The 21699-nt window shown below is 39.4% G+C and overlaps 2 protein-coding genes across 14 annotated transcripts in view; one reads left to right on the top strand and one right to left on the bottom strand.

Moving 5' to 3' along the window:
• The first annotated feature begins 15 nt into the window (after positions 1-15).
• Positions 16-13312, top strand: GPATCH11 (G-patch domain containing 11). Of its 8 annotated transcripts, XR_012325852.1 has the most exons (11): positions 46-170; positions 2876-2993; positions 3829-3900; positions 4819-5045; positions 5878-5919; positions 6697-6817; positions 6939-7029; positions 9007-9123; positions 10034-10115; positions 10829-11365; positions 12912-13312. XR_012325852.1 is itself a non-coding variant. In XM_019942866.3 (10 exons), the coding sequence occupies exons 3-10, from the start codon at positions 3842-3844 to the stop codon at positions 10882-10884; spliced, it is 795 nt and encodes a 264-aa protein (XP_019798425.1). In that variant the 5' UTR covers positions 43-170; positions 2876-3007; positions 3829-3841; the 3' UTR covers positions 10885-13312. The 8 variants fall into 8 exon arrangements, 7 of the variants coding, with proteins under 7 accessions (XP_004322868.1, XP_073647792.1, XP_019798425.1 ...); XM_019942866.3 differs by having other exon boundaries at positions 43-170; positions 2876-3007; positions 10829-13312; XM_033838720.2 differs by having other exon boundaries at positions 10829-13312.
• The window catches only part of EIF2AK2 (eukaryotic translation initiation factor 2 alpha kinase 2), a 40610-nt gene continuing 30114 nt past the window's right edge, over positions 11204-21699 (bottom strand). For all 6 annotated transcript variants that reach the window (XM_019943087.3, XM_033838717.2, XM_033838716.2 and 3 more), the window contains 3 exons: positions 21354-21458; positions 20241-20294; positions 11204-20163 (listed from right to left, as the gene is read on the bottom strand). In XM_019943087.3, the coding sequence (XP_019798646.1) occupies positions 20041-20163; positions 20241-20294; positions 21354-21458 (282 nt within the window). In that variant the 3' untranslated portion in view covers positions 11204-20040. The remainder of the gene's footprint in view (positions 20164-20240; positions 20295-21353; positions 21459-21699) is intronic.

The following is a 21699-nucleotide window of genomic DNA, read 5'->3' as shown; positions in this document are numbered from 1 at the left end:
CGCAAGCGCACGTAACCACGTCCGCCTGTCCCCGCCTGCCTCCGATTTCCAATTGACACTGGCCGCGGAAACTCAGGTGGGAGCGAAGGCCCAGAGGTCCCGCCCAGGTTGGTGAGCGTCTGCGCAGCGCTAGCTTTCGCGAGCTGGCCTGGGGAGAGTACAGCTGCCAGGTAAGGAGCTGTGGGCGCCTGGTGAAATGATGAAGGGCAGTGATCTGTGCACTGGCTGTGACTACCATCACACCATCACCAATATTCCCACCCGTGAGTGGTCGCGTCTGTGGCACGCTTGCACCTGGGAGGGGCGCGACAGGGAAGGGATCAGCGGCCCCTGAGAGGAGTGTTTGGGTCTGACGCGCTTCTTGTCACCTTTCTACTGTACATCCAACTACTTAGTCCATCTCTCCACTTGGATGTGTAATGGGACTCTCAGTACATGTGAAGCAGCACTCTTATTGCCACCTCCCTGTCCACTATCTGCCAAAAAACAAAACAAAAACAAAACCTGATGCTACAGTCTAACCGCTCTCAAAAACTGGTAACTCCATTCTTCCAGGTATTCAGACCAAAAGCCTTTTAGTAATCCTTGACATCGATCTTTCCCACCCCGCCGCCAATCCAGCAGCAAATCCCGTTACCTCTATCTTCAGAATATACCCAGAATCCGATCATTTCTCACCACTTACACTGCTGTCACTGTGATCCAAGCCACCGTCATTCTGCCAGGATTATCACCTTGTGAAGTTTATCCTTATCCTTATGGGAACAGATGATGCTAAAGTATAGTGTACCCATAAAAAGGGGGTTTAAAAAACCTGTAACCCCTCTGCATAGCACTTTAGAGCTAAGTAGTTCCCTTAAAAATAATCGAATCCTATTTGCAGTAGAAAGAGCTCTGAGACCTGGATTTTTTGTGGTGTTGAGCAAGTCATTTAGCCATACTGAGTCTTAATTAAAGCAGGACTAACTGTCCGTACCTTACAGAGTGGTTAATGGTAATTAAATGGGATAAAAATGTTTGATACACTCGGTAGGTGCTAGATCATTATATATAAAAATACTGTTATTACAAATGAAGAATCTGAGGTTTAGAGACAGTGGGTGAATTACCACAAGTGCTGGATATAATCTTACATACTTTTAACTTATTCTATTATAATAAAAGGAAAATTAGGCAAAACTAAGCTGTAATGTTTAAGGATGCATGTGTGGGTGATGAAACCATAAGGAAAAGGAAGTGACTGGAAGGCGTGTGATAGGGTAGGGGACAGGGAGGGCTTCTGGGGGGCTGACAAGGTTCTATCTGCTGATATGGGTGATGATTTCTATTATCTTTTGCTGTAGAACAAATTATTCAAGTTTAGCAACTTGAAATAACTATAATCGTTTATTATCTCACAGTTTCTGTGGGTCAGGAGTTTGTTAGTGGTTTAACTTAGCTTGGAATTTAAGAAGTTGTAATGGGGACTTCCCTGGTGGTCCAGTGGTTAAGACTCTGTGCTTCCAGTGCAGGGGGCGTGGGTTCGATCCCTGCTTGGGGAACTAAGCTCCCACATGCCGCACCACGCGGCCAAAAAGTAATAAACAATCAAAAAATTAAAATTAAAAAAAGAAGTTGTAGGGAAGATGCCAGCCCACAGTGAGCATCTGAAGGCTTGACTGGGGCTGGAGGATCCATTTCCAAGGTGACTCACTCATGTCACTCCCAAGTTTGTGCTTGTTGTCAACAGGAGGCCTCAGTTCCTCCTGCGTGGACTTCTCCATAGATCTGCTTAAATATCCTTACTATATAACAGCTGACTTCCTTCAGAGGGAGTGATCTAACTAACTTCAGAGTTAGAGTGATCTAAGAGCTGTAGTGTCTTTTGTGACCAAGAAGTCACACTCCACCATTTCTTCAATATTCTGTTGGTTACATAAGTCAACCCGTTCACTGTGGAAGGATGTTGAAAACCAAGAGGTAAAAATCACTGGGGGCCATCTTGGAGGCTACCACATGGTTACAAGAGTGTTTGCCTCATAAAAATGCACTAAGCTACACATTTATTTTATGCAGTTTTCTGTATTGATAGATTTACAAGAAGATTTTTAAAAAAGAAGACACGGCGACACAGGAAGAAAGTATTCCGTTACTACAAAATCAGAAATATAATTAAAGACCCTTCTTATCCTCATCATAGCTAAACACTGAGGATTTATGATGTTTGGGACACAGTGGTAGGCAGAGGGTATACAGGGGACTTATCTTTGTGGTTTACAGCCTAGTTGGGAAGATATACATTAAAAATATAAAAACCAGTACAGTAATACTGTTTTCATCCAATGTAATTGTCCAGACTCTTGGTTACAGTTGACAGAACCCCTGTTCAAACAAGCTTAAATAATGAGGAAACTTATCAGCCTATGTAGCTGGGAAGAATGGGAGGTCATAGCATTAAAGAAAGAGCTGCAGGAATCAGGGCCTTGAGAACTAGGGTTGGAGACTCATTGCCTTTAGGCCTGTCTCTATCTGGCTTCATTCTGCAGAACAGGATCTCTTCGAATGACCAAGAAGATGGCCATCCACAGCCCAGCTTCACATACTTCCAGTTTAGAAACCCCAACAAAGAGAGCTTCTTTTCCCTGCGATCCATATATTCGTATCATTAGGGAAAGAGATGCTTACTTGCCCTGTTTAGGTCATCCCCTCGCCTTTGCTAGGACATAAGGTACTATAACTGGCCATCTTGTGCCCAAGAGAGTATATGGTACTAAGATTGCCACCTTCCACTAGAACCACAAGGAGGGCAGAAGGCCGGGTTTCCAAAGGGAAGGATGGTGAGCAGGCCAAAACAGCATATGTGCACTGCAACAAGTGACTCCACTTTTGTATCCAGGAACTGGACCAGCAGCATTGACAGCACCTGGGCGCCTGTTAGAAATGCAGGACCTCAAGCTCCAGCTCAGAATCAGACTCTGCATTTTAAGAAGATCCCAGGGCAATTCATATACACAGTAAAGTTTGAAGTGTACTTTATAATTACATGATTTTAACTACTTTGGATAGAAACTGTCCTCAAAAGTGTTTCCACATAAGTGAAGCGTTAACTATATCAAGTTACAAATGAACAGCTTGAACATAAAGTGCTGTGGAGAGAGGCCTGAAGTGGTCAGGACAGGCTTTTGTGAAGGAGGGTAGCCTAGGCCTAGGAGGAGGGAACTGTCTGTGGTGTGTTCAGAGGGCAATGAGAGAGACCATGTGGCATGACTAATGAGTCCTAGAGGAGAGTCAGAGGTCAGATTATGAAGGATCTCTCTGGCTACCATGTGAAAATGATGGTTCCTCCACTGCCCACAGGGTAAAGTTTACGAAGGATTTGAAACTGTAACATGCCCTGACATGTTTTTAAAAAACCACTCTGGAGAGGTTCTAGAGGATGGGTTGGAGGAGGAGAGGCCAAAGGCAATGAGACCAATTAGGAAGCAGTTGTAATAGTTCAGGTGAGAAAAAAATGCCTGAACGAAAGCAGTGGTCACAACTATAGGAAAAAATGCCTATGGGGGATAATACGGAGGAAGAGTTGACAGAGGTTTATAAGAGGTCAGGAAGGGGGAGATAGTGGTGACGTTAATTTGGAAATACAGGGATGAAGGAGGTCTTGGGAGGGGGAAGAGAATGAGTTGTTTGGATTATTGAGTTTGAGAGCTCCACCCAGAAGGATGTCAAAAGGACACTTGAATATGGAGTAGAGCTCTAGAGAAAGGTCATGGCTGGGAACGCATACAGGTTTATTTCCATTTTGGTAAACTGAAAATTAGTAATCGTTACTTTATCCTATTTGATTTGTAGATGGTTTTGCCATATGAAGCTGAAAATGGCAGAAGAGGAGGACTATATGTCTGATTCCTTCATTAATGTCCAGTAAGTAAATATGCACACTCCATGAAATGATATGTGCAAGACATTAGTGGAGATTTTTCAGCAATGCCATTGATTTTATATATTTTTATTTTTTATAAATTTATTTATTTAATTTATTTATTTTTGGCTGCGTTGGGTCTTTGCTGCTGCGCAGCCCCCTTCCAGCTGCAGTAAGCAGAGGCCACTACTCGCCGCAGTTTGTGGGCCTCTCACTGCCGTGGCCTCTCCCGTTTCGGGGCACGGGCTCCAGGTGAGTGGGGTTCAGTAGTTGTGGCATGCAAGCTCCAGAGCACAGGCCCAGCAGCTGTGGTGCACAGGCCCAGTTGCTCCGTGGCATGTGGGATCCAACCGGACCAGGGCTCAAACCCATGTCCCCTGCATTGGCAGGCGGACTCCCAACCACTGCGCCACCAGGGAAGCCCTAAGCAATGCCACTGATTTTAAAGGTGAGGTTGGAAGTTAGTCTTATTGCTTCATGGAAATACTTCCTATATGCCTATAGTACAAAGATACTAGAAATCTCTTCTTCCTTTTTAATGCTAGGTGTTTTTTTCCTGCCCTTGATTCTTTTTATTCCCCTCTTCCAAGGATATTTACTGTTTTACTTCATTTCATCTCATCACGTCTTAATACCTGCTGTCCAGCTTTGCTTTTTATTATAGCCAACCTCTTAGAAAAATTAGTCTGAACCTACTATTTCTAATTTCTTCAAATCTGTACTTTTAGTTTCTTACAATATGGTACCAGCCTTCATCATTTTAACTAACACAGCCATTCTCAAAGGACACTGGTTATGTTCTAACAAAGATGCTCCTAGAGGTAACACTGAAATATTAAGTAATGTCAAGTGAGTAAGTGGCAAAGCTATGAGAAACTTCCATGTACTGGTCCAAAATAACCTTTTCCCTCATTCTTCAGAGAAGATATCAGACCAGGCTTGCCAATGCTGAGGCAAATCCGAGAAGCCCATAGAAAAGAAGAAAAGCAACAGGAAGCTAATTTGAAAAATAAGCGGAAGAGTTTAAAAGAAGAAGAACAAGAGAGACGTGACATTGGACTGAAGAATGCACTAGGCTGTGAAAACAAAGGATTTGCTTTGCTCCAGAAGATGGGATATAAAAGTGGTCAGGCCCTCGGCAAAAGTGGTGAGTCACAGCCAGAAATAAACAGCTGTAATTTATTGATGAGTACTAGTGATGACTCTTTAATCTCTGTCCCTCTACACAGAAATTGAAACAACTTAAGCTTCCTAGGCTCTTACTGTTGCTGGCAAGCTTATGGAGAACTTCCATCTTCCCACATCCACTTTAGACATGTGCCATCAAGAGCTGCTTATCTGCCCAGCTCGGCCTCAAAGGCGCTAACAAGTGGGATGGACGAGGCTTACAATGGAGGCAGCAGCTAAGAATGGTGACAAGAGAAGGGTTAAGAAGTACAGTGGCCCAAAGGACAGTGAAGCAACATCGAAGATGATGGCAGGACTCTGCCCTGCTTGCTCTGTACCTGTGGCAGCTGCCTGAGTGACCCCTCAGCTGGAGAAGCTCAGTTCTCACCTCTCTTTTAGGAATGAGATTGCTTATTAAGAGATAGAGGCCATATACGTATAGTAGCTTCTGTAAGCTGTTTATCTCCTCTCCTCTCCTTTATTGTCATTGCTTTGACCTTCACCTCGAAAGGCTTTGCTCTCTCTTGTGGCTCCCACCCTCCTGGATATATATCAGTGTTTTCACTTCTTAAAATCCTTCCTACCTTGAGGTGGCGTTGCAGGCTGTGGATCAGCCTTATCGAGGACTAAGTATTTGAAGGCAAGGGTGGTAGTTGATTGTAGAGCATTGATGTTCAGTTACAGTTTTGAGTATCATTGAAACTGACGGGGATAAGTATAGAACATTATAAAGTTGCATACTGCACCTGCCTGTAGTTTGAGGAAGAATTTCTAAAGTAGTTTGTGTTTTGTTCTCTATTTTTTTTTTTTAGGAGACGGTATTGTTGAACCAATTCCTCTTAATGTCAAAACAGGTATGTAATTATTTTTGAGGCTATTTACCAGTAATAACAACTAACACTTAAATTTAGCACATGTATTTGCTTAATAAATACTTTTTTATGGTGGTACTGTTACAGTTCTTATCATAAGACACCCTCAGTAAAATGTTTCTTAGTTAAATTTCTAGACCTTTTAAACTAAAAATACAAGTAAGTTTTAGTCAGTATAAAATAAAATTTTAATCATAAAAATAGGGGAAAAAGTGTTGTAACCATTAACAACACAAAGCTATTTTTGTCCACTGAGTGTCCTAAAAGTATCCTGAGACAGATGTGTCCATTAAATGTTTTTCTTAATACTTTGGACAAATTAAAGAGAAAAAATATATACTTTATTTGTTCAGCATATTTATATGTAAGTATGACAGTTGATACTGTTTTCCCAATTTGAAAAAAATGTGTATAGTATTACCATCTTATTAGATCAGACCAATGATCTTTGTAAAAATCAAATTATGTGTTTGGGTTAAAAAAAATCTCTAGTGTTTTCTCCCATCCTTCTTATCAAATGATTTTGAGTGACTGTACTCAAATTAGAATTGCATTTAATCTGTAAGTATTTAGGGAATTCCCTGGGAGTCCAACAGTTAGGACTTGGTGCTTTCACTGCCTAGGGCTCGGGTTCAATCCCTGGTTGGGGAACTAGGAACCCACAAGCCGCAAGGTGTGGCCAGAAAAAGAAATTTTAAGTTGTCATGTTTTGAAATATAAAGTCAGTACTTTTCTCATCAGTGTTTCCTGTTTGAGCAGGAAAAAGTGGCATTGGTCATGAGGCATTACTAAAACGGAAAGCAGAGGAAAAATTGGAAAGCTACAGAAGAAAGATTCACATGAAAAAAGAAGTTGAAGAAAGAGCTGCAGAACAGTTTCGGTATTTTAGCAGTTTATAGTTTCACCTTTTCTTTATTGTGGTATGTTTTCTGGTACTTGGACATATAAAATGGATGAAGAGAGCACAGACCTCTAGTGTACTATTTTTTTCTTTGAATCAGAATGCGACTTAAAAATAAGCAAGATGAAATGAAGCTAGAAGGAGATCTTAGAAGAAGCCAGAGAGCCTGTCAACAGTTGGATACTCAGAAGGTAAGCCTTTTACCTGCTTTCAGTTTGGTAAAGTGTTTTGGCACCCAGTGTGATTTGCTGTGTATTTTTATTGTTAAAAAGAGAGAGAGAAAGAGAGAACTCCAAGCCTGGTGTATCTACCCACTAAAGCTTTCATTTAAGATGCATTATTGATCTATGATAACTGATACTCATAATAATGACTTGTTCTCTGCAGGAACCTGAGTAGTCTGAATTATCCTCTATGGGTAAATTACCATTTTTACACTTAACTGTTCTCCACTTATTTGAATATTGATTACTCAGGGCTATTATGTGTGGAAATTCTGTTCACCAGGATATTCGGTTAACCAGAATAGCCTATTTTCAGTCCATATCCAATACCATATGTGTCTCTAACTAGTAAAATCATGGTAGACTACTATCTAGTTCAGATTTGAATGGTTCTTAAAATTCAATTTTTGATTTGATTTCATTTCTTTTTTATTTTGATGGTTCAATTACCATCAAAATAAAATAACTTCATTTAAAGTCTCAAAAATGGAGGGCTTTGGACTTCCCTGGTGGTGCAGTGGTTAAGAATCCACCTGCCAATGCAGGGGACACGGGTTCGAGCCCTGGTCCGGGAAGATCCCACATGCCGCAGAGCAACTAAGCCCATGCTCCACAACTACTGAGCCTGTGCTCTACAGCCCATGAGCCACAACCACTGAGCCTGTGTGCTACAAGTACTGAAGCCTGCACGCTCTAGGGCCCGTGCTCCACAACAAAGAGAAGCCACCGCAATGAGAAGCCCGCGCACCGCAATGAAGAGTAGCCCCGCTTGCCACTAGAGAAAGCCCGCCTGCAGCAACAAAGACCCAACACAGCCATAAATAAATAGATAGATAGATAGATAGATAAAAGTGGGGGGCTTCCCTGGTGGCACAGTGGTTAAGAATCCACCTGCCAATGCAGGGGACACGGGTTCGAGCCCTGGTCTGGGAAGACCAACATGCCGCAGAGCAACTAAGCCCGTGCACCGCAACTACTGAGCCTGTGCTCTGCAGCCTGCGAGCCACAACTACTGAGCCCACATGCCACAACTACTGAAGCCTGCGTGCCTAGAGTCCGTGCTCCTCAACGAGAAGCCACTGGAATGAGAAGCCCACGCACCACAATGAAGAGTAGCCCCGCTTGCCGCAACTAGAGAAAGCCCGCCCGCAGCAACGAAGACCCAACGCAGCCAAAATAAATAAATAAAATAAAATAAAGTCTCAAAAATGGGGACTTCCGTGGTGGTGCAATGATTAAGAATCTGCCTGCCATTGCAGGGGACATGGGTTCAATCCCTGGTCCGGGAAGATTCCACATGCTGCAGAGCAACTAAGCCCGTGCGCCACAATTACTAAGCCTGTGCTCTAGAGCCCGTGAGCCACAACTACTGAAGCCTGCGTGCCTAGAGCCCGTGCTCCTCAACAAGAGAAGCCACCGCAGTGAGAAGCGCTCGCACCGCAATGAAGAGTAGCCCCCGCTCTCCGCAACTAGAGAAAGCCCACTCGCAGCAACGAAGACCCAATGCAGCCAAAAAAATAAATAAATAAATATTTTTAAAAAAGAATAAAAAAGTTTCCTTCAATTAAAAACAAAAGTCTCAAAAATGTTTGTAAAATTCCCTTCATATGTAAATAGATTGCTGGAAGCAATCTCTCTTTTCTCTATTTCCATAGGACATTATTTTGAATATGTGTCGTGATACTTAAGATTTCCTCACTGATATGTATCATTTTATACCCATTAAGCTACTTATACCCATAGCTTCTTTTCCCTACTAGATTGTCTGCACCTGGGAGGCAGTATTCTAACTGGGTTTTGCATCCCCATAGTTCATAGTGCTTTACTCTTAAAGCAGCACTCAGTAAATATTTAATTGAGAGAATGAATTCATGTTGACAGGAGTATACTTGTGATAGAGTTATGTTTAGCTGTGTTTAATTGGGAATAATTCTACATTTTCAGAATATTCAGGTTCCCAGGGAGGCATGGTACTGGTTGAGGCTTGAAGAGGAAACTGAAGAAGAGGAAGAGGAAGAAAAAGAACAAGATGAAGATGAATATAAGAGTGAAGACTTAAGTGTATGTGTTGGGACCAGTTCCGTAAGCCGGCTGTCTCAGCCTTGGCACGATTAACATTTTGAACTGGGCAGTTGTTTGTTGTCGGGGGCCGTTCTGTGCATTGTGAGATATCTGAGAGCATCTGTGGCCTCCACCCACCAGATGTCCATTGCACTTCCCCCTTGTGACAACGGAAAACGTCTTCAGACATTACTACATTTTCCCCCGAGGGGAAAAAATCACCCCTTGAGAACCACTGCATTACAGGTTTATTTCATGAACCCCAGAGCAAAACTTAATATAATTTTCCCCGTTAGCTTCAGTCTACCCTCTCACCTCAGTTTTAGTTTGGATGATGGATTAGCCGCAAATGTAACTTATGTTAATTTCTACCTTGTTTCCTGCTGAACTCCTGGAAGTGATTCTGAGTACCTCCCTCCCCCACCCACAAACAAAACAAAGCAAAAAAACACAATTCAAAGGAAGTAGAGATTATTCAAGGAAAGAATACACATTTCTATGGTTACTTTGTATAAAAGAGTATGTAGGAGACGTTCACAATTTGAAAACCATATGTTCCACTTAACTGGGAGACCATTGATGAGAACTTTAGTGGTAGAGAGAGACAGTTTCAGCCAGATTTGTTGAAAGTAGAAGGGGTCTTTAAAGGATGCTTATTCTAATAGAGCCAGCCAAGATCTATTGTTGAAATGTTAACAAGGGGTCTCTGTTGTGTCTGACAGATGTGAAAATAGGGTAACTGGTAAACTGGGACATGTTCTAATATATTCTGCCCTTGACACCTCTCCTAACTGGTTGAGCGTGTAGTAGAAGATTTAGGGCCTTAGGGTAATTCAGCATGATCTGAGAGACCCGAAAACCAAGATTCTGTTCAATGTGAACTATTAATATGCTTGTATCCTATACCTAGGTACTGGAAAAATTACAAATATTGACTAGTTATTTAAGAGAAGAACATCTGTATTGTATTTGGTGTGGAACAGCCTATGATGGTAAGAAGATACTTTATACTTTTTAAAAATATTGAGTACAAACACAAAACATTGATTTTAGCTTTGATTTTTTTATGTAAGTCACATTTCCCATAGACAATGGAAATTTTTTTATTCCCTCCAAATGGCCATGTTGGATGAATGCTTTAAAGAAATAGTGGACAGAGAAATAATTGAGGGTTGATTAAAGGTGCTTTTAACTTTTCAGAAACTGAATGTGCAGAAGGGAATTTTTCAGTCTTCTATTTCAAAAGAAATAGAGTTTTTAATCACTTGAGGATGTTGAATTTTTTTCATGCTTTATTTTTCATGACTCTTCAGCTACCTGAAAAATAAATTTTTAGAACTAATTTTTTTGTATTTAGGTAGAATACTATCCCTGCCTGAACCATAAAAATCAGAATGTTGAAATCCACTCCATTGTTTCTTCATTGTAAGGAAAGAAGTGGTTTAAAATGTGTCAAATGTCTTAACAGACACAAGTGCTTTCTCTTACTAACACACTTGCCCAAGTCAGCTTTGCTAACTTGAATTTAAGGACTTTGTACATGAGAGGTGAAGAATTTTGAGTTATTGTTGTATCTTTTCCTGGTTTGTTTAGCAGAGTAAGAAGCAAACACAGCTACAAAATACATGTCATGTTGAAATAATTTTCTAGAATAGTATACTATGCAATTTGTATTAATTGTTCCTTTTCCTCACATAAATTACAGATAAAGAAGACCTGTCTTCAAATTGCCCAGGACCAACTTCTGCAGATCATGACTAAGATTATTCTCAATAAAGTAGAAGCTTGGCAAATGTTATTGTTTCCTAAAGATAGACAGTTGAGCAGTTAGAATTTCCAAATTTTTGATACCAGTAAAGAAAGAGGGCCTTTATATGTTTCATTGTTTTTATACATTAGAAGTACTTTGTACTATATAATTGTTCACTGGCTTCAAAAACATAATGGAAAGCCATTTCAGAACACAAGTATTATAGACATGGGCAATTACAATTTATGACTCTTTTGTGACATTTATGGGATTTAAGGACACCAACTCTCTTATTCACTTTGGAACAAATTGAGAAATAAGACATAGGAGTTAGAGATCAAAATATCAGCTTTATTATCAATGAAATAAAGAGCTAGTTGACTTGTTCTCCAGTCATGCTCCCTGCCAGATCTCCCTGGTTAGAGAGAACTGCCGACCTTGCCTCAGAGGGACAGAGCCCATCTTTGCATTAGGAGACCATTAGCTTTCAAGGTGAGAGAACCAACCCCTCAGGGGTGGGGCCATACATGCTCAGTTCCTTTTCCCAAAATCACTCATCAGATGAGACACCTCTCTGTTGAGACGGAATGAATACAGGTTCACAGAGCTTGTTCCCACACTTGCATGAAGGGAGCAAGAAGTTCCCTTCATGCAAGCATGAGAAGGAGGGGAAAAGTATTCCCCTCAATAAGAGTAATGTCAGAGGCAAGGATCCATTAATAGTACTTAATTCTAATCAGTTTTAGAAACAAAGTAGTGATGATATTCCGTAAAATCGTTGAGTTTTCATAGCAATGTGTATATCCATTATAAGTGAACAATTGCCCATTTTGGCTAAAGAAACAATAATTAGGAGTAACCTTAAATATCAGGTGATCCAACTTCTTAATCCCTTTGACAACATTCCTAGCAGGTGGTAATCCAACCTCTGCCTTTATTCCTCCAGCCACAGAGAGCTCACTGCCTTAAAATGGACCGTTGCATTGCTGGGTAGCTCTAAGTCATTTTAAAAGTTATTTTTCTGTCTTAAGCTGAATTCTGCTTCCCTATAATTTAACCAGATATAGCTAAAGACATACCATGTGGCACATCTCTAGAGAGCTCCATCTAAGTTTGGGCATCAAAATCATGAACTTTTTAAAGTTCACAAGCTCAGGTGCCACCCTTAGTGACTTGATTCAGCTAGTCTAGGATAGTTTCTGGATATCTATTTATTTTAAAGTTCTAAGAATGTGTCTGATTATCACCTGTGGATGAGAACTAGTGCTCTAGGTTAAACTAGAGCATGACTGTTCTTCGGATCAAGTTGTGACCTCATCTGTACAATTTTACAGCTCACCTTTCAGTAGCATTGAGCAAGAGATCAGCCTCTTTTTATTATAAACAACATACCTGACAACATAGCAGAAGCTAACCTACACTTGCCCAAATTAAGATAATCAATGGTATGAGTTGTATTAGCCTCTGACCTAATTTGACCTAGTTCACTTGTTCTAAAGTCTAACTTGGGGAGCTTTAAAAAACATGATATTACAAAGGTCCCACCTCCAGAGATTCTGATGTAATTGGTCACTGTGGCCTGTGTATCACTACCCTTGATTCTAAAATGCAGCAGAGGGACTTCCTGGTGGCGCAGTGGATAAGACTCCACACTCCCAATACAGGGGCCCGGGGTTAGAGCCCTGGACAGGGAACTAGATAACACACACATGCCGCAACTGAGAGTTCACATGCCACAACTAAGGAGGCTGCCTGCCTCAACTAAGACCCCATGCAATCAAATAAATAAATAAATAAATAAATAAAATGCAGCAGAGCTTGAAAACGTAGTTAACTTCTGGGCCTCAGTTCTTCATCTGGAAACTGAATTATGAGTTTTATGACTATAAATACATATATAAAATATTGGAGCTTATATAGTTGGATAAAACTGATAGTTACTTTTTCCATTTAAAAAAATCGTAACATTGTATTAACAGCTAAAACAAAGTATATCTTCTTCTTGGAATTATAGTCACATCCTTTCCTGTCATTTCAGCCAACAAACCAACATTCATTTGGACAGACCCAACGCCATGTGGATAATTTCAGACAGAATGGAGTTAGGAACTGGCTTCCTTTTCTCCTCTTACTGACTGTAGGGCAACCTGCCCAGTGGCCTAGAGTATTTTGAATATGTCTGTGAACAAATATGCTGTGAATGTAGGAATAACCTTGATGGAACCCATAAGTCCACCAGAGTTGTGGTCTGCATTTCCAGGCCAGAGGCCAGAAATTTACTTGTTGTCATTTACTTTTGTTTATATTGTACTATGTTTATTTTCAGAGTCCTATCTAGAATTTCTAAAATGTTTCATTTTCCTACTTATAAACCCAAAATACTGGAGCTTTTAAAATTCAAAATAAATAGACTTTAATATACTAAATTGGTTTACCATACCCACCTTTACTTTGTTATTTATCAACATTTAATTGTTGAAATTTTACAGTGAACATTATTATTATTTAGTATTAGACACATTTTGCAGGATCAAGTATATGAAATTCTTAACACTTTTATTCCCTACTAATTCAAAAGCACTTATAGAGTTCCTGCTTAAATGCAGGGTAATACACTTGCTGCCTTGGGGCAAATCAAAATGAGAGAGCCTGTCCCTGCTTTCCAGAAATTTACAAGGAGGGAAACACCCATGCAGGAATAACTGAGCTCCAAAGCAAACTGGTAGGTACGATGCTGAAGAACTAAATAACTGAAGTATTAGGGAGAAGTTTCATTCCGAGTGGGAGATGGTAGAACACTATGGTAGCAGCACTGAATTTGGGCTTTCAGCATAACTTTGATATGCAGTTATGAGGAAGGCGTTACAATATGACCCAGCATTTCCACTCTTAAGTTATACCCAAGAGAAATGGAACCATGTCCAGATAAAACTCATACACCAATATTCATTGCAACATTATTCATACTAGCCAGAAAGTAGAAACCTAAATGTCCATCAGCTGATGAATAGGTGAATTAAATGTGATATATCCATATAACTGAATATCATTTGGCAATAAAAGGGAAAGGAATTTCCATCCATGCTATACCACAGATGAAAACATACTAAGTGAAAAAGACCACATACTGTATGATTCCATTTACACAAAATGTCCAGAATAGGCAAGTCTATGGAGATAGAAAGTAGATTGGTGGTTGCCTAGAGTTGGAGGAAGATGAGGAATGGCTGCTAATGGGTACAGGGTTTCTTTTTGGAGTGACAAAAATGTTTAAAAATTGATTGTGGTGATGGTTGCACAACTCTGAATATACTAAACACCATTGAACTGTATACTTTAAATGGGGTGAATTTTATGGTATGTGAATTATGTCTCAATAAAGCTGTTACTTAAAAAAAAGATTGAAGGGAATTTCAGGTAGAAACCATAGCCGAGCGCCACTGAGCACAAAAGCCTATTGAGGTGACCCTGAACAGACCTGTGTGGCTGGGGCCTATTCAGGTAATGCTGAATGTGAGATGCAGAACGGGAGCCCCCAGAGGAGCACAGCCCTGCCAACACTTTGACTTGAGCCCAGTGAAACCCATTTCAGACTTCAGGCCTCCTGAACTGTAAGAGAATAAATGTGTGTCACTTTCAGTCATCAGTTTTGTGGTCACTGGTTACAGCAGCCCTAGAAAACCAATACAGGTCTCAATCAAACTGACCCCTCAAGAGCCACACATATTTGAGAGATATCTGATTTGCCTCAGAGTTTCACCCATTACACGGTTTTTAGTCAGAGTGTAAGCCAACAGTGGGGCCTCTGTACATCTATCAACTGTAGTCCCTGCATCTGTGACCATCCTGAAGACATGTCGTGACTGGGATAGCTCACGGTCACAGACGTAGGGAGTGGACTGACATGATATAAAGAGTAAATATCTAAATGGAGGTGTCTGCTGTGCTTTTGTTTCTGAGCCCTCTCCTCTATGTAATCTCTCCCTGGGCAATCCCTTGGATTCAAAGTTAAGCATCAGGGCTTACCTCCAGATAACATACACATCTCTTCTGTGTATGATTCCAGTTCATCCCTTCTCTCAAGTTCCTCTCCTGCATTTCCTAGAGTCTGCTCTTCACCCTCCCCTGAATTTATGGCAGTACCTCCAACTTGGCATCTCCAAATGAGATCTAGTGTTTTACCTCCCAAATCTGCTCCCCCTCACCTTGTTGACATGTGAAAAGCAGCCCCACTATTGGCTTAAATTCTAACTAAAAACTGTGTGAGACAAAATATCTCTGAAATATGCATGGCTCTTTGACGGGGTTAATTTGATTGAGATTTGTACCTTCTTTAATGGCATCATACTCCTGGCACTCACCATCCAACCAACCTAGAGGTAATCTCTGATGCTTACATTTCCCTAAATCCTCACATCCAGTCAGTTGCCAGCTCCTCTTGGTTCTGTCCCCTCCCATTGTTCAGGCCCTCTTAGCCTCTCGGACTTCTGACCTTTCAAATATAGTCTTTTCCTGCTCCAACCCAGTCTGAACACTTTCAAAGTATAGGTTGGATCACACTCCTGCCTAAAAAAAAAAACCTCTTTGTCACCTTTGGACGTTACTGGGATGCCACTTCATTCTAAAAATTAATAAATATTTATCCCATCTGTCCCATTCAACTTTAGGGAAAGTTCTTCATAGAAGAATCACAGATGATAAATGTGAGAGGTTTGATAGAATCCAAAAATCACTATTTTGCAACCCCTAATGAAATAATGGATCCAGGCAATAATCATCAATGGCTGCTAACACCATTAGGTGAAAGATTGACAAGGAAGACTGATCATAGTAGATGACACCACCACAAGCCACCGACCAAACTTAAAATCACCGAAAGCAGAACAACCAGACATCATGTTCCTCCTGAAGTGAAGCAAAAGAAGGTATATAGCATCACCTAGGAGTATTCTCAGAAAAAAATTTCAGAACAGAATCAAATCAAGTTTCTAGATCTAACTAGACACCATGGGGATACCATCAGCCAAATCCTAAGTGAAGGAAATTCTGTAGGATATGTGACCTACTCCTTCCTCAAATAAATGGCAAGAGGAAAGAAGTTAAAAACGAGGTGGATGTTATAGAGTAAAAGAGACATACCAACTAAATGAAATGTTGGATCCTGACTTAAACAATCTACAGAAAGACATTTTTGAGATACGAAAACTCAGTACAGGCTGATTATTACATGATAGTTAAGAAAATCTTATTAATTTGTTGAGTGACAATGATGTGGTTTGGTTAAAATTAAAAAGATCTGTTAGAAATACATCTTTAAGTATTTACAAGTGAAATGATACGATGCCTGAAATTTAAAATCCTCCAGCAAAAGACATTTTTTAAAAGGAGGGGTAAATGAAACAGGAAAGACAGAATATTGATAGCTGGGTAATGAGTACACAGAGTTTCATTATTCTAGTCTGTTTTTGTGTATGTTTTAACACAAAAACGTATTAAAATATGAATAATATTGAAATCATTCCATATTCATAATGAAAAAGTTAGCATGCCAAGAACCTCAAGCTATGCTGAACACTCAAGTGGGAAATAGATGCTATGAGTTTCTCTCTCAGGTAGGTACACTGGATGATGGAGTCTGGGAAAAGCTTGCTTTTAGACTTCTAAACATTTCATACATAGGTGTGCATGTACGTATATATGTGTGTATACACATGTGTATGTACACGCAAGTCTGACTTCATAGACACGCAACCTGTGTGGTTGCATAAGGCCCCATGTTAATTTTTGAACAAGGGCCTCACATTTTCATTTTGCATTGGGTCCCACAAATTATATAGCTGGCCATACACACAAACACACACACTCTATATGTGTATTTATACTAAATATACCTAACACAAATAACATACATGCTCTGAGTAAGCTACATATATAGGTACCTATGTTAAATATGTGCACATTTAATAAAAAATATATGTGTGGTTAGTAATAAAAATTTCCTAGAAGTTCTGTTTCTAGTGAAGCAGCTAGGTCACAATAGCTCTTCAAAATCTCTGCATGTATGTATGTTTTAATTAGCAAATAAGGTCCCTGGCCTTTGCCCCTCTCCTCCTCTGATAAGAGGGTACTTTTTTTTTTTAATTTATTTAATTTTGGCCGCGTTGGGTCTTTGTTGCTGTGTGCAGGCTTTCTCTAGTTGTAGCGAGCGGGGGATACTCTTCATTGCGGTGCATGGGCTTCTCATTGTGGTGGCTTCTCTTGTTGAGGAACTTGGGCTCTAGGCACGTGGGCTTCAGTAGTTGTGGCACGCGGGCTCAGTAGTTGTGGCTTGCGGGCTCTATAGCTCAGCCTCAGTAGTTGTGGCGCATGGGCTTAGTAGCTCCACGGCATGTGGGACCTTCCCGGACCAGGGCTTGAACCCGTGTCCCCTGCATTGGCACGCGGATTCTTAACCACTGCGCCACCAGGGAAGCCTGAGGATACTTTTTATTTACTATAGTTTTGAGGCTGAGAAAATATATACTCAAATAAATAAAAGCATCAAGGGATGCTTTATTTACTTCATAGTAGTAGAAATATTAAAGTGAGAGAAGGATATATAAAAGTATTCAATCACTATGTTGTACACTTGAAACTAATATAATAATGCAAATCAACTATACTTAAATTTAAAAAATGAAAGAAGGTAAAAATAAGGCCACATTCACACTAATTTGCCACATTCATTGGTTTTTCTTTTGAGTTTAGCCTTATTCATCAAATCCAGATAATATCAGTTTCTTAAAAAAGATTTCTCTCCACCCAGAAAAATTTCAAACCTACAGAAAAGCTCCAAGAATAATACAAAAAAACACTTCTATATTGTCCACCTAGATTTATCAATTTTTCAATTGTTAACATTTTGCCACATTTCCTCTCTCTCTTTCTATATATATATGTACTATCTTCCTATATATATATGTATTATCATTGATTTTTGCTGAACATTTGGAAGTTGCATATGTCATGCCACTTCACCCCTAAGTATTTCTGCATGCATTGCCTAGGAATAAGACATTTTCTGGCATGACCATAATATCATTATCACACCTAAGAAAATTATCAATTATTCTATAACATCATTTAATATGCAGTCTATATTCAAATGTTCTCAATTACCTGAAAAATGTCTTTTATAGCTATTTTCTGGGTTTTTCTTTTTTTTTATATCCAGTATACAATCAAGATTCAAGCATTGCATTTGGTCATTGCATTTGGTCATTATATGTTTCTAGTCTCTCTGTATTTAGAAGAATTCCCCTACTTTTTTTTTTTTTCATGATACTGACTTTTTGAGAAATCCAAGTTAATTACCTTATCAAATGACTTCTTTCAGGATTTGTCTAATCATTTCCTCATGATTAAATTCCAGTTAAACACTTTGGGCAAGAAAACTAAATAGGTGATAGTGTATAATTCTTACATCACATCAGGAAGGTCATGATGTTAGGTTCTTCCACTTTCAGTGATACTAAATTTAATTACTTTATTATTGTGGTGATAAGAGCTTTCCATTTTAAAGATACATTTTCCCCTTTGTAATCATCTGTCGGACTATATTTAAATCCTTTTGAGGCTCCTGTTTCCCAACGCCTTTTCAACCAATAATTTTAGTATCCATTGATCAACCTTGCCTTAATCAAATACTGCATGGGAGTTGAAGACCATATTAAATGCTTTTAGTAACACTTTTTAGAAATTGCTATAAGCCTTCACAAAAATATTATCTATTACTATGATTCTTCTGCTAAGCCTAAATTTGGCTCATTTTAAAAATTGTAAAATTATACGACAATTCTAGAACGGTAGTTGGCTGCTATAAAGCTTAAAGGAACCCTCAGGTTCTTCCAATATACAGCTCATATTATTTTCCGGCATTCCCTACAGCAATTCAAGGAAACAAACTAGTATACCCAATGTTCCTCAAATCTATCTTTTCCAGAACGCATGCCATGCCCCTTGCCCATACTGCCCAAATGTTCTCCTCTCTATTCATCTAAATCCTTCACATACTGGGAAGTCTCACTGGAGTGTCACTTCTAAGCCCTGTGCCATGGGTCCTCAGCATAGAGTGATCTCACCCCTCCAGACTGATTGTTTTCTATGCTCAGCTACTGTCTTACAGCATAGTTATCATCTCTTTAAAGTGTCTGTTATAATAGGTACAAAATGTATTTAAGAGAAATAGAATAATTATGCAGTAAACACTAGTGGACTCAACAGCCAGTGTAAGAAAAGAAAGTTAACTGTTACCTCAGAAGTCCGTTTCTCCAATCACATCACTCCCATCCCTCCTCAGAGCCAATCACTATCAGAATCTAATAATAGTTCTCAATCCTTTCCTTCCCTTTATTGTTTTACCACATTTGTTTGAATACCTAAGCACACATTTCACGTAGCATGTTCTTGAACTTTATACAGTATTTTCTGCAATCTGCTTTGTTTGCTTAATATTATGTTCCTGAGAGATGTGGCATGTTAGTTACATGCATTTAGTTACAGCATTTAGCTGTAATTCCTTCATTTTCACTATAAAACACTATATAGTATTCCAGTGTGTGAATACAATTTATGTATCCATTCTTCTTCTGGTGCACATTAGCGTTGTTTCCTGTTCCTTTGACTATAATAAACGGCATTTCTATGAACATTCCTGTGCACATGTATGTAGCAATGGAACTGATGGCTTTTCAGGAATGGCAATATACATGTAACTTTGCTAGATGATACCAAATTGCTTTCCAAAGTGATTATACTTATCTTTTCATGGTTACCATATTTCTCCAGCTGGATTGTTAGCTATTTTGGACAGAGATAGATCTTATATCTTTTTGGCCTAGAAACAGCGGGTATTCAATAAATAGTCATTCATTAATTGATTAACTAATTGGTATGAAAAAGAAAATTTGAGGCATTTTTCCCCCCATCTTCATAATAAGGAGATGAGCGAGGGGAAGGCAAATATAAGAATGTTTTTGAAGTAAGAAAAAATGCAAACCTTTCTGCAAATGTGGCAAAAAATTAAGGGAGAAAGGAAAATAGAAGATAAATACCATTAATATTCCCAAGCAGACTTTAGACAGTTATAGGAAAATGGAGTATCAGAAGAAGGATACTTTTTTAAGTATCTAACATGTATTCCATTTCTTTTTCTCTGCAATATTATTCCACTCCTTCAAAGTCTTCAGTATTTTCAATGTGTTAGGTCGTTTCTTGGGATCCTTTGAGAGTAATTTCTGTAGAAGATTTTTCTGTAATGATAGTAAGAGTCAATACTAGGAAATAAAACATTGAGTAAATAAAATTCTGATTATTTTTAAGTGCTTACTTCTTTGTTGTCAAATACAACTGAGAAGGTGCCATCCCTTAGACCTTCAAGAATCTAAAAATTAAACATACATATTCATTAGGAAATTATTCACTTTGGAGAAAAAACAAACTTAGGAAGCACTAAAGCTGGGGATACCCTAAATCTGGGATGTTTCTAGATCTTTGAAAAATCTCGTTAGCCAAGAAGCAAGCAGGAATCCTCTCCTCCACCCACCCCATGTTATAACCATCCTGAACATTACAGCGTGTTGAAGTGTTAAGAGCATCATACGAATTATCTCCCTTCATCCTTTTTGGAACCCTATGCAATAGGTACTTTCATTATTCCTGTTTTACAGAGAAGAAGGCTGTGGAATCCAGGTGAGTCCCTTTTACTGAGCTTCAGACTAGGATATCCAGTTGCATGCAGGCTTCAGTGGCTCCCTGCTGCCTCCACAAGAAAGTCCATATTCTTGCCTCAATTTAGCCCCAATATATCTTTCCAGTACCATCAACCACTACTTCCTTGACTGATATACTCCAATAAAAATGACACCGGCCAGCTATTCCCAAACACACTTTTCACATTCCTGTCTCCACATGGCCTTCTTTCCAATCTGGACTATTAGAAGTCAACCAGTCCTTCAGAGCTCAATTTAAATGTCTCCATGAAACCTAAATCCCTACAGCTGGCAAGACCTCCCTCCTAGCTGTTTCCATTAGACCTCATGCTTTCTCCTAAAACATTTACAGCATTGTCTTATGTTACCTTTCCTCCTAGAATATAAGCTCCTTGAGAACAAGGCTTATTTATTTTCATAATCCTTGGAGCACGTAGCACAGGGTCTTATGTAAAGCAGGCAATCAAAACAATTTTACAGAGTGACTCAATTAGGAAGCAACAGCTACAGTTTTATGAGATGTACACACCTTCCAAAGAAGACCAAAGTTTTTGATCTTTAACAAAAAATACTGGTTGCCCAAACATGAAAGGGATAAAAATTCATATTTCATTTGCAGTCAGCACTAATATGCCCCAGCCCATCCTGGAGGCAATAACTGTTTGCAGCAGCACTTTGGACATGACGGCCAATAATATTTGTTGTTTAATTCTTTCTGTGAGATTATTTACCTTCACTGTTTCTACCTCAGTGGAACATATGTGAAGAAGTTCTGCAAGAATTAGTCCCAGAGCAAAGATGTCCACTTCATTTCCATAGTCTTCTATACAAGCAATCTGAAGAAACCAAAGTATATTTACATTTGTGACTCATCTGATATAAACATCCATGCCTTCTAAAGCCAAAAAAGTTATCTGACCAAACTGTATCACACAACAATGTATGTTTATTAGCAAGATGTGTGGAGTCTGACTGCCCAGGTTCAAACCTCTGTCACTAAATAGTTGAATCACCATCAATGTGGGAATAATCTCAACCATAAAATGGAGGTAACAATAGTTTTAACCTCATAGCTTA

Source organism: Tursiops truncatus, chromosome 14 (genome assembly GCF_011762595.2).
Source record: "Tursiops truncatus isolate mTurTru1 chromosome 14, mTurTru1.mat.Y, whole genome shotgun sequence".
In the NCBI taxonomy this organism is placed as follows: Eukaryota; Metazoa; Chordata; class Mammalia; order Artiodactyla; family Delphinidae; genus Tursiops; species Tursiops truncatus.
Note: the sequence above shows the minus strand (reverse complement) of the source record. Positions and strands in the feature narration are given on the sequence as shown.